At 42.3% G+C, this 13,930-nt stretch overlaps 1 protein-coding gene across 1 annotated transcript in view; it reads right to left on the reverse strand.

Moving 5' to 3' along the window:
- LOC121310508 (vasoactive intestinal polypeptide receptor 2-like) overlaps positions 1–13,930 on the reverse strand; it is a 78,710-nt gene that overhangs the window by 63,114 nt on the left and 1,666 nt on the right. The window contains exon 2 of the mRNA XM_041243644.1: positions 6,522–6,624. Within this exon, the coding sequence (XP_041099578.1) occupies positions 6,522–6,624 (103 nt within the window). The remainder of the gene's footprint in view (positions 1–6,521; positions 6,625–13,930) is intronic.

Consider the following 13,930-nt stretch of genomic DNA (forward strand, 5'->3'; position numbering starts at 1 on the left):
ACAACTGTTTAAATAACGTTCCTGTCATTTTTTTTTTTGTTTTTATTGTTCACATCCTTAGTTTGTTTCAAAGTCTTTTTGAAAATGGCCGCTCTACTGCTCTGGGGTTTGAGATCTGTCCTCTAAATCACTGCAGATAGAGCGCTTGAAAAAAAACAAAAAACCAAAAAAAAACATATCAACAAGTGCTCTGGCTTTTCAGTTCTGTATTGCGTGTTACCTGTTTGACAATGTGGTCAATAATCCAATCAATGCACTCCAGTATGTAAAAGGTCCCACACACGACAATGGTCATACTCTAACCTGGCAATCTCTCGTGGGTTAGTTCTTAAAAATGTATTAACTACAGATCTCACCATTTCTGACCATCTTGCTGTTCTTTTTGAGGTCAGCATACCAATAACTACAGAATCCATGGAACGTATGCTTACATCTCGGGATATTAATTCCTTAACTGCTGGTAAATTTTCAGATATATTGAGTTTATTATCAATCCCGGAGGGCTTCTCTGTAGATAAGATGGTGAATACCTACAACACCTCATCAACTGGTACCTTACATGTTGTAGCGCCAGTCAAAACTCAGGGGGTGTTTTAAAAAAAAAAAGCTCACCGTGGTCTAATGATGCTGCTCACAATTTGAAATATGAGGGTGGGAAATTAGAATGAAGATGGCGCGTAACGAAACTGCATGTTCACTACACTATATGGAAGGACCACTTGGCTAAATATAGGAAGACTTATTACTCTAACTTAATTGAAACTAATAAAAATAATCCCAGATTTATTTTTGCTACAATTGATAAATTAATTAATCCTTCTCCAAATAGTTCCACCTTTGATACTGGTTTTATTCCCAGCTGTAATGAATTCTTAAATCACTTTAAAAATAAAATACTACACATTAGAAAACGACTGAGTGTGAACAGCCCAGATCTAGCGGGCTTCTATTTTGCACAGATGCCCACTGGAATGTTGAAATGCTTAACTGCGAATTAAATTTTAAATCAATCCTCTATTTTAAATCACATTCTAATCTACAACTAATCTACAACTAACATAAAAAGTTACTTAAACATATTTTCTGACGCTGATCTAGAGACAAGGGAAATCATATCTGTGACAGGACATCGTAATGAAGGCTCAATTCGCAGCTACTGGACAGCAAATCAACAGGGAAGACATGATTGGGCCACAATTCTGTCATCTGCTGGATCCAAACAACACCCTCCCTCTAAACCAGCCAATCAAACTGCCAACCCTGTTTCAGTTCTTTCCGCACCAGCCAATCCACTCCCAGCCTGCTTGAATGACGCCCCGCCTCCAACAACAAGCTTCCAGTCAGACTCAATACTACACAGACTATTCAACAATTGTACATGCCCAGATAAATTACAATAAGAATAAGACCCCAATAAATAAATATGTTAGCAATAATAATAATAATAATAATAATAATAATAATAATAATAATAATAATAATAATAATAATAATAATGTTTTCTCTACGTGTATGTCGTTTTTCTATTCTAATTATGTTACAGACTATTTTCCGCAGCCGGATGTTACCTGGCGAAATATCAGAAGTTCAATCAGAAGTAAATATAGGGTTTAAAGTTTTTTTTAAAGAGAAAATAAAGAAATAAATCATTTTCTAATAGCGATAGAGCCCTCTCGATGCGGGCTCTACTGTGTGGTAGATAACCTTGACTTTTATTAGCGACCTCACCTAAGACTCGGGACCCATAACTCCAGGCGCGCTCATCTACCACCCAGTAGAGCCCACATCGACGGGCTCTATCACTTAATCAGATTCCACAAACATACTCTATTAAGGAGGTTTGTTGCACAGTATTACCTATTGGTGCCTCTAAAGTGACTATGGGGGTCTTTTTTTGATTATCCTTCAAGAGCTGACAGCTCTGATTCAGCACATGAGAATTACAGCGTGTTCTCTTGACCCCATTCCTACAAAATTATTAAGTATTGTTCCCTCAGCACTTAAGTTAGCTATAGTAAAGCCAACGCTCAGGAAACACAACTTGGATCCTAAACTCATTAATAACTACAGGCCCATCTCCAATCGTCCATTCTTAGACAAGGTTTTAGAGAGGGTTGTTGCATTTCAAGTACAATTTTTTTTTTTTTTTTTTTAACTCTAATGGTGTATCGGAGAAATTTCAGTCTGGATTTCGTGCTGCACATTGTACAGAGGCAGCCCGTGTCAAAGTTGTAAATGACCTGCTGATAAGCTCTGACTTTTGCTTTCCATCAGTTCCAATTCTTCTTGATCCAAGTGCTGCTTTTGATACCGTAGACCACTCCATCTTATTAAATTGGCTCAAATACTTAATGGGTCTGTCTGGCTTTGTCTTATCCTCGTTTCATTCTACCTATCTGATAGGTATCAATTTGTCTTGACCGAAGTTAATTGCGGTGTTCCACAAGGTTCTATTCTGGGTCCATTGCTTTTTTTATTATACATGTTACCATTGGGTGATATTGTTAAGAAACATGGTATGAACTTCCACTGCTATGTGGATGACACCCAGCTGTATTTGTCTTTAATACCTGGTGACACTTCTGTTGGGGTGTTATTTGCTACTTGCCTTACTGATATGAAGTGCTGGATCTCAAAACTTCCTATTGTTGAATTCAGAATTCAGAATTCCCATAACCAATTACAAAATGTAAGATTGCATGAGCAAATCAAATCCTAAAAACTGAAATAAAAAATTGGGGGGTTATCTTTGATCCTGATTTATAATTTGAGTCTCATATTAGGGAAGTTTCTAAAGTAGCCTTCTATCACTTAAGAAACAGCCAAATTCTGAGACCTGTTATTTCCTTATCTGACGGTGAGATACTAACACATGCCTGTTTCTTCAAGAATTGTTTACTGTAATGCACTCCTCTCTGGCATCCCAAAACGTGCAGTGTGTCGCACTGACCAAACAGGTTTCAGTGCCCTGTCGCAGGCAGAACAAGAAGACTGCGAATTCCACGGGAGCCTGCACATTCCACTGTTTCCAAGGAATTCAGTTATCCGCAGATTTGAACTGCCTCTAAGGATGACAGATCTGTACTTGAATATAATGCTCATTGTTGATTTACAGGGGGATAGGCTCATCAGAAGCAGGCACATTACAAGTTGGACATTTTGCAGATTTCACTGTTAGGTTAGGTATTTGATTTGATTTTGTTTTGTTATTTGTTTGTTTTGTTTTTGTATTGTGCAATTAAAATCACATTACCCAGGACATACATCACAAAAGGCAAAAGATGTCAGCACAGGTGCTGCAGCAGTGAGATGTCAGATTCAGCTTTAGGATGAAATATCCTCAATCAAATTTTCATAGGCTACAAATAAAAAACATTAACCGAATGCATTGAATACTAGAGGAGCATCTATGCACAACCAATTCTAAATGTCGTTGAGAAGAGAAACAAAAACATGCCAGGTATATGGCATGTTACTGGTCATGACCACTGATCATTTGACATTTAGATTACAGATGATTTCTGAGGCTTGAAATAGTATAACAACTCCAAAGGAGCAAACCCAATGAGACCCCCCTGACTGCTGTAAGAGCTTCGGGCCGCTGGGAGTTCACCCCCCTGACTGCTGTAAGAGCTTCGGGCCGCTGGGAGTTCACCCCCCTGACTGCTGTAAGAGCCACGGGCCGCTGGGAGTCCACCCCCCTGACTGCTGTAAGAGCTTCGGGCCGCTGGGAGTTCACCCCCCTGACTGCTGTAAGAGCTTCGGGCCGCTGGGAGTCCACCCCCCTGACTGCTGTAAGAGCTTCGGGCCGCTGGGAGTTCACCCCCCTGACTGCTGTAAGAGCTTCGGGCCGCTGGGAGTTCACCCCCCTGACTGCTGTAAGAGCTTCGGGCCGCTGGGAGTTCACCCCCCTGACTGCTGTAAGAGCTTCGGGCCGCTGGGAGTTCACCCCCCTGACTGCTGTAAGAGTCTCGGGCCGCTGGGAGTTCACCCCCCTGACTGCTGTAAGAGCTTCGGGCCGCTGGGAGTTCACCCCCCTGACTGCTGTAAGAGCTACGGGCCGCTGGGAGTTCACCCCCCTGACTGCTGTAAGAGCTCGGGCCGCTGGGAGTTCACCCCCCTGACTGCTGTAAGAGCTTCGGGCCGCTGGGAGTTCACCCCCCTGACTGCTGTAAGAGCTTCGGGCCGCTGGGAGCTCACCCCCCTGACTGCTGTAAGAGCTTCGGGCCGCTGGGAGTTCACCCCCCTGACTGCTGTAAGAGCCACGGGCCGCTGGGAGTCCACCCCCCTGACTGCTGTAAGAGCTTCGGGCCGCTGGGAGTTCACCCCCCTGACTGCTGTAAGAGCTTCGGGCCGCTGGGAGTTCACCCCCCTGACTGCTGTAAGAGCTTCGGGCCGCTGGGAGTCCACCCCCCTGACTGCTGTAAAAGCGTCGGGCCGCTGGGAGTTCACCCCCCTGACTGCTGTAAGAGTCTCGGGCCGCTGGGAGTTCACCCCCCTGACTGCTGTAAGAGTCTCGGGCCGCTGGGAGTTCACCCCCCTGACTGCTGTAAGAGCTTCGGGCCGCTGGGAGTTCACCCCCCTGACTGCTGTAAGAGCTTCGGGCCGCTGGGAGTTCACCCCCCTGACTGCTGTAAGAGTCTCAGGCCGCTGGGAGTTCACCCCCCTGACTGCTGTAAGAGTCTCAGGCCGCTGGGAGTTCACCCCCCTGACTGCTGTAAGAGTCTCAGGCCGCTGGGAGTTCACCCCCCTGACTGCTGTAAGAGTCTCGGGCCGCTGGGAGTTCACCCCCCTGACTGCTGTAAGAGTCTCAGGCCGCTGGGAGTTCACCCCCCTGACTGCTGTAAGAGCTTCGGGCCGCTGGGAGTTCACCCCCCTGACTGCTGTAAGAGTCTCAGGCCGCTGGGAGTTCACCCCCCTGACTGCTGTAAGAGTCTCAGGCTGCTGGGAGTTCACCCCCCTGACTGCTGTAAGAGTCTCAGGCCGCTGGGAGTTCACCCCCCTGACTGCTGTAAGAGTCTCAGGCCGCTGGGAGTTCACCCCCCTGACTGCTGTAAGAGTCTCAGGCCGCTGGGAGTTCACCCCCCTGACTGCTGTAAGAGCTACGGGCCGCTGGGAGTTCACCCCCCTGACTGCTGTAAGAGCTTCGGGCCGCTGGGAGTTCACCCCCCTGACTGCTGTAAGAGTCTCGGGCCGCTGGGAGTTCACCCCCCTGACTGCTGTAAGAGCTTCGGGCCGCTGGGAGTTCACCCCCCTGACTGCTGTAAGAGCTTCGGGCCGCTGGGAGTTCACCCCCCTGACTGCTGTAAGAGCTTCGGGCCGCTGGGAGTTCACCCCCCTGACTGCTGTAAGAGTCTCAGGCCGCTGGGAGTTCACCCCCCTGACTGCTGTAAGAGTCTCAGGCCGCTGGGAGTTCACCCCCCTGACTGCTGTAAGAGTCTCAGGCCGCTGGGAGTTCACCCCCCTGACTGCTGTAAGAGCTTCGGGCCGCTGGGAGTTCACCCCCCTGACTGCTGTAAGAGTCTCAGGCCGCTGGGAGTTCACCCCCCTGACTGCTGTAAGAGCTTCGGGCCGCTGGGAGTTCACCCCCCTGACTGCTGTAAGAGTCTCAGGCCGCTGGGAGTTCACCCCCCTGACTGCTGTAAGAGTCTCAGGCTGCTGGGAGTTCACCCCCCTGACTGCTGTAAGAGGCTCGGGCCGCTGGGAGTTCACCCCCCTGACTGCTGTAAGAGTCTCAGGCTGCTGGGAGTTCACCCCCCTGACTGCTGTAAGAGCTTCGGGCCGCTGGGAGTTCACCCCCCTGACTGCTGTAAGAGCTTCGGGCCGCTGGGAGTTCACCCCCCTGACTGCTGTAAGAGCTACGGGCCGCTGGGAGTTCACCCCCCTGACTGCTGTAAGAGGCTCAGGCCGCTGGGAGTTCACCCCCCTGACTGCTGTAAGAGCTCGGGCCGCTGGGAGTTCACCCCCCTGACTGCTGTAAGAGGCTCGGGCCATTTTAAATGTTTCAGTTAAAAAAAAAAAAAAAAAACGTAAAATTAATTTGTCTCTAATTACTGTGTATTTACATAGTAGTTATTTAGTAAATACATGTGTACTTACACATAATTACAACATTATCATGCAGTTACAATATACTTGTGTAAAATCTTGTATCAGAATATTATTATGGTTAGGGTTAGGTATATAGTTTGGGTTATGTAAATTGTAATTATGCATAATAACATTATAATTATGTGTAAATACATATGTATTTACTAAGTAACCACTACGTAAACACACAGTAATTAGAGACACTTGATGTAAAGTGTAAGTGTCACAAATGGCATAAATGTGGTACAAAATGGCATTTGCTGAGTTCACAAACATGAGTGGAAAGGACAGAACTCTGGGGAACCTCTTTGTATTCCGTGAGCAGAACTTTGGGGAACCTCTTTGTGTTCCGTGGGCGGACCTCGGGGGAACCTCTTTGGATTCCCTGGGTGGAACTCTAGGAAACCTCTTTGTATTCTGTGGGTTCTCACCTTTAGAGTCTGGTGGCTCGAACCTTTTGAGATTTTCATGACATTCAGTCTCTTCTCGACGAATCTCCAAATAAAACCGACACCCTGGGTGGTTGCCATTCACCTGTAAAAGATAACAACAGACCTTTATTATTTTGACCACAGTTTAGTTTAAGGCAGGGCTGTCCAGAGGATGGCTCCTGTGCTCACTGAGCTCCACAATGTGACTCTTTTGAAGTACCCCAGGGTGTTTAATGTACTGTAGTTCTAGGCAGAATGTGTTGTATGACGCTGTGAAAAATCCCTGGTCATTGGTATGGCTCTTATACAAAAAAGGTACGACACAAGAACCTTTCCTTAACACCACATTTTCATCAAGAAAAGAACACAACACACTAATCCCCCACTCTACCTGTCTGTGTACAGGCTATAGAAGACCAGCTATTGAGCCAAGGGGTTCTGTGAGCTTGCTTTATGCTGTCTGAACAAATACTTTACTTACAGGAGATTGCCGCAGAACATATCGATATCCACGAAACAGCCTTGTTACTAAAATAAACTACGACGATAGGATAGGCTGCACAAGACAGCAAACATCTAAATACTGCCTTTCATTATCTCCCAATTAATCCCAAGGGTGTTTTCCCCACAAAAGACCACCTTACTGTATATAACACCTACCCAGGTAAATACAATAAAGCGGTGGCTAAACGAGGTTGCATATGGAGCAGGGTTGCAAGTTTTCGGGTGGTGTTATTAAGATCTGCCACTCTTTAGATCAAGAGATCATTTTACTATGTTGTACTGTTTCTTTAGCTGTGTTTACAATCATTCTACAGTACGTGATTCTTATTGCAATTACTCAAATATTGTGCTGTTTCTGTATGTCTCTATTAAGGGACGTTGACTTCAGGAGTGTTGTGTGATACACTGCTGTTATGAATTTTGATCCCTAGCGCTGAGAGGAGGTTAAAGGCTTAAAACCATGCATGCAGACGAGCCTGGCTCTTTTGCATCGTGGTTGAGACGCTCACTTGCGGTGCACGGGGTCGTGGGCTGACGCCCAGCCTCCGCCCTGTCACATAGGCTAGCTCCGAAGTGTGTTGGTTTCAGTAGGTGTTCAGCCAGAGTGAGGCTCTGTCAAGCTTTTCTGTTTCCAGCTGCTGAAATGACTGTAAGCACTGAAAACTGCAACTCAGCATGCAGTTTCTTCTAAACCCTGTGGAAAGCTGATGAATGTGCTCTGTTTCTGCTGCTCCCTCTATAGAGCTCTTCCAGTAAAATTATATCTACAGTACTGAACACATCAACATTTAAAGCAAGGCTATATGAGATTGATATATACAGTTCTATACACATCAACATTTAAAGCAAGGCTATGCCCTTAATTAAGCAAGAGGGGAAGCATTTTTGTTTCTAGACCTAATGTACTGACCTTGATTTACAATAGCTCCTATTCATATATGCTTCATGTTGTTATTTTTTTTTATAAGAGTAAACAGTATTATTATTATTTGTTTATTTAGCAGATGCCTTTATCCAAGGCGACCCTTACAGAGACTAGAGTGTGTGAACTGTGCATCAGCTGCAGAGTCACTTACAACAACAGCTCACCTGAAAGACGAGCACAAGGAGGTTAAGTGACTTGCTCAGGATCACACAATGAGTCAGTGGCTGAGCCAGGATTTTAACCTCCTGGTTAGAAGCCGTTTTCTTTAACCACTGGACCACACACCATCCTCATCCAACTAATCTGACGAACAGGGGTGTAAAAGAATTGTAATTTTCTTCCTCATAGACATCGCATCCTAATATATAGCGTTACAGCACACTTTTGTCACTCAATTCATCGAACTGGAAAGCAGGTTATGCTGATCCATTCATTGAATTTAAGGTTTTAACTCCAGACTTTAAGATTGGAAGACCTGTGTGGTCCTGCACACTGTAGAAACATGAGTCCTCGCAAGTAGGGAATGCAGATTTTTGACTAGTGATGACAGGTATGGGAATAAGACTCACCCATTCCAGGTTTTAATACAAGCCCCAACAGCCTCAGTGTATTGGCAACAAACTCAGGTGTGTCTTATTAACATCATAGTAAAACCATGAATGGATCACACTGCTATGCAATGGGAGTCTTATTACCATCCCTGATGAGAACATAAGAACATAAGAACATAAGAAAGTTTACAAACGAGAGGAGGTCATTCGGCCCATCTTGCTCGTTTGGTTGTTAGTAGCTTATTGATCCCAGAATCTCATCAAGCAGCTTCTTGAAGGATCCCAGGGTGTCAGCTTCAACAACATTACTGGGGAGTTGATTCCAGACCCTCACAATTCTCTGTGTAAAAAAGTACCTCCTATTTTCTGTTCTGAATGCCCCTTTGTCTAAACTCCATTTGTGACCCCTGGTCCTTGTTTCTTTTTTCAGGCTGAAAAAGTCCCTTGGGTCGACACTGTCAATACCCTTTAGAATTTTGAATGCTTGAATTAGGTTGCCACATAGTCTTCTTTGTTCAAGACTGAACAGATTCAATTCTTTTAGCCTGTCTGCATATGACATGCCTTTTAAGCCCGGAATAATTCTGGTCGCTCTTCTTTGCACTCTTTCTAGAGCAGCAATATCTTTTTTACAGTAAGGTGACCAGAACTGCACACAATATTCAAGATGAGGTCTTACTAGTGCATTGTACAGTTTTAACATTACTTCCCTTGATTTAAATTCAACACTTTTCACAATGTATCCGAGCATCTTGTTAGCCTTTTTTATAACTTCCCCACATTGTCTAGATGAAGACATTTCTGAGTCAACAAAAACTGCTAGGTCTTTTTCATAGATTCCTTCTCCAATTTCAGTATCTCCCATATGATATTTATAATGTACATTTTTATTTCCTGCGTGCAGTACCTTACACTTTTCTCTATTAAATGTCATTTGCCATGTGTCTGCCCAGTTCTGAATCTTGTCTAGATCATTTTGAATGACCTTTGCTGCTGCAACAGTGTTTGCCACTCCTCCTACTTTTGTGTCGTCTGCAAATTTAACAAGTTTGCTTACTATATCAGAATCTAAATCATTAATATAGATTAGGAATAGCAGAGGACCTAATACTGATCCCTGTGGTACACCGCTGGTTACCACACTCCGTTCTGAGGTTTTTCCTCTAATCAGTACTTTCTGTTTTCTACATGTTAACCACTCCCTAATCCATGTAGATGTGTTTCCTTGAATCCCTACTGCGTTCAGTTTGAGAATTAATCTTTTGTGCGGGACTTTGTCAAAAGCTTTCTGGAAATCTAAATAAACCATGTCATACGCTTTGCAATTATCCATTATCGATGTTGCATTCTCAAAAAAATCAAGCAAGTTAGTTAGACACGATCTCCCTTTCCTAAAACCATATTGACTGTCTCCCAGGACCCTGTTACCACATAGGTAATTTTCCATTTTGGATCTTATTATAGTTTCCATAAGTTTGCATATAATAGAAGTCAGGCTTACTGGTCTGTAGTTGCCTGGTTCAGTTTTGTTTCCCTGAACATGATCTAGATACAGCATAGCAACAACCACACTGGATGTGTTTTTACAAACAAGGGATTCCAATTGTGACATTACATCGTACTCCTGGTGCATGATGTGCTCAGTACTTCATAAAGACACGTGAAATAAGAGATAAACTGAATGTGTCAGAGCCTATAACTGAGTTAAGGACAAAATGCATAAGAAAGTCAAGGTAAAAAAAAACTCTGCCATCTAGTGGATATTTAAAAAAAAAAGAACACAACCGAGATCTAAAAAGAAGGGACAGGACAGACAGGGATAGATTGTGCCCTGCACAAGAAAGAAAGCTATTTTCATTTTTCCAAGGTAAGTTTCCCAGATCCCACAGAGAGCTCATGGAAAAATGGATTTGATTTTTTAAATGTCTCGGCTCTTTAAAAGCATGTCCAATAGCATTGCATGTTGTATTTGTATAATCAAAGGGTGATAGCGTATACTGGTGCTTAATAATGATAAGAGGAGACTAATTAACTCATTTACTGACTGCTCAGGGAAACACATTGCTAATCATCTATCAGAGTGGATGATCTTGGTGAAAATTGATTCCGATTGATCACTTTAAAAAAAAAAAAAAAAGCTACACTTCCTGTAGTTTTGTAAATTAGTTGAAGTTTTCTGCACTGGTTTTTACATTTAACCTTGGCAGATGTTCTCAAAATGGGGGTCAACCCACTGAAAGTCTAAATCCCCTTTTGCGGAACCTACCCGGGTCAGGGCCCGGTGTCATGCAAGTCGGCTACTTGATTTCACACTGCTTGTGATAAAGCAGGGTTAACCTCTGGGTGACAGACACAAGTGCACAATGCCCCGGAAGTAGCTTGTTACTGACGCTTCCATCCAAGCTTCTCTGGATTGAACCATTGGCCCAAATGTTGATCAGAGTAAATGTGTCTTCATCCCTGCTGCAATCTGGCTCATGGTGTGTCTCAATCAACAAACATATGTCTAAACAGAATAAACAGAAATGTTCCTTGTAGGCGTGGCTGTCATGAACGGCCATCATGCATTTTGTCTAGCTCAACCCGGGTCAAAGCGTGTCGACCCACATCCTGAGGTGGGTCGTCGGGACTCAGGTCAACCCAGGTATGACCCAGGTACGTGGTTTCACACTGCGTGAGACTGTGACCCAGGTAGCCAGAACCAGGGTCCGGACCCAGGTAGGCATGCCAGTGTGAAAGGGGCTTTAATGAAATCACGCTATAATCTCACCAACTCTGCTTTTTTTTTCATGTTCTGCTTACAGAAACATAAAAACAAACACAGCTACACAACAAAACTGAGCACTAAAATTATTTCTGCTCTGTCACCATGAAGTAACAGCTGCAGTGCACGGACACAGGTCTGTAGAAGACAGCAGACATGGTAGGCTTTAAAAATAAATAAATAAATAAATAGTCTTCTATATTCAAAAGGTTTCAGTGGATTCCATATGGAATTGCCAGCTCAATGGAGGCACTAATCCAGACACTGTGACAGACAGACGCTGTGGTAGAGAGCACTTACTAGACTAATTAAGATTTACTGAGCTCAGGAAACACTTTTTTTTATAATTATTACTTTTAAAAGGGAACAACTAATTGTTACTGTCAGAACGCTAGTAACAAACCATGCAGCTATATGAACTGCATACCAGATCTGGGACAAATATAGTTGCACTTGATATTCTATTTGTAAACAACAACTATTTCAAATAGTTGAAATATTTAAAGATATATGCTCGAATAAATCAATTTTGTTTTTAAATATTAATTGAACAAAGTCAAATATTATTTGAAAATATTTTCATTTTTTGCAGAAATATCGTCATTTTGTATTACAAATACTATTTAAAAATATATAATATATGTAATATATTCTTTTATTTATATATTATATTTAGTAAATTTATCATATTTATATCAATAGTAATTATTATATATAGTATATCTATATATTATATATATATATCATACAACTATTCCCAAATAATAATCCAAAACTAAAACCTAATTATTACCGTAAATGTATAATTATGTATCAAGTCTTGCAATTACCATATGGTGGTTGAGGAGGATTTCTAACCAGGAAAATGCTAAACATGTTCAATTCAATAACTTCAAAACAGGCCAATAAACCAGTGGTTAAAGATATCTCATTGTTTTCAAATATTTACATACTGAAATAAAATGTTCAAATATTTCAATTAATTGATCAAATTAAATCTAATTGCAATAGAGCAGTACTATGGATATCAACTTATATTATGTCGCCTCTCCCCACTCAATAGATAAATAAACAAAACAAAAACTTAAACAAAAACCAAACCAGTAAACTTGGGGCAAACATACACAGGGTTTTGTATTGTTATCTTGCAAGGCTCCATGCTTTGTTTAATTGTTTATATTATTATTTCCAATGGTTACAGTTCACTGTTGATTACTAAGATTATGCCTGCCAACACAAAATATATCACCACACAGTTTACTGGAAGACTCTGAAAAGGCATTTTGGGTTGTAGGTGAGTCTGTTTCGAGCACTGCAGTTTGTAGTTGTGCATTTCTTTTCTTGTTATAACAACAGCAATCTAAATGACTGCAGACACTACCACACACACACACACACACACACACACACACACACACACACACACACACACACACACACACACACACACACACACACACACACACACACGCAGTATATATTGTAACAGCTGTAGGGAGGCATGGAGAAATAGAGACAGTGTACCAGCAGCAGCAGCAGGATGGACTGTGGACTGCGGACTGTAGAGTTGTCATTGTGTGCCTGTGTATTCATCTCTGTTATGTCTTCATTTGATAAAATTTGTTTCAAATTGTATGCCTGCGTGTCTCCAATCAGGACTGCAAGGACTGGCTTTAGATGCCGTCGCAGTGGCCTGGTTGTGTCAGTCTGTCGTCTGTTCCAGTCCTGTGTGTTTCATTTAATAAAAAGACCTGTGTGTTTCATTTAAACGTTGTTTCCTCTACTTTATTCTGCTTATATAATACTACAAATTCTACAGTTTAGTGGTTTTATAGTTATGGATGAAAGTTATACAAAAAAAAACCCCAAAAACCAGCAAAGACAGAAATATCTTTCATGTTAACGGACATGAATTAAACGCTGTCCCGCTACTTCTTGTGCTTGTGTTTAATCTAACTAAGCTAACCCAACCACAAAAATAAAAATCTGCTGGGGATACATCTGGCTTTAAAGCAGGCTAATCCCATGACTACATTTTGTTAGCTATGGTGTACACATGAATTCAATCTCTTTAATACACAAACAAAGCTTACAGGCATCACAGAGAACAGGGCCCCCAACGGCATAACTGAAAGCAGAGTAAAGTTCATAATAAACGCATGGAGGAAGCACTTCTAGGCTGCACAGTGCATAATGAATGAATAAATGAAAGCTTAGCAATTGAAGTAACAGATACAACACCTGAGACCATTCAAAATGCATCCCTAAAGTGGTACGCTGTGAGATTTTGGTACAGGTGCAATCAATTGGGATGTGATTTGTTTTCCTATTGTCAAACAGAGGTACATTTACCATTAATTATACATTTTTGCAAACCATTAATTATACATTGCAAACTTAAACAATCAATCAATTCTAAGAAGAAATAAATAATTCATGATGAACAAGACAAAATGAGAAGTCCACTACAAAGTTGCAGAAGTAAAAAAAAAAACATGTACAAGACCCAAATGTATTGCATATGATAAATATTTTATAACTATTTTCTTAATGGTGGAAAAATAAGATAAACTAAATTGAAAAAATTGAAAAAGACCAAAAACAGCATAACGTACCCGGTTTGAATGGGCGCTTCCCTGATTTCTAAGAGGGAGTTGTTTAGAAG

The sequence above is a fragment of the Polyodon spathula genome, chromosome 3, assembly GCF_017654505.1.
Source record: "Polyodon spathula isolate WHYD16114869_AA chromosome 3, ASM1765450v1, whole genome shotgun sequence".
NCBI classification, from domain to species: Eukaryota; Metazoa; Chordata; class Actinopteri; order Acipenseriformes; family Polyodontidae; genus Polyodon; species Polyodon spathula.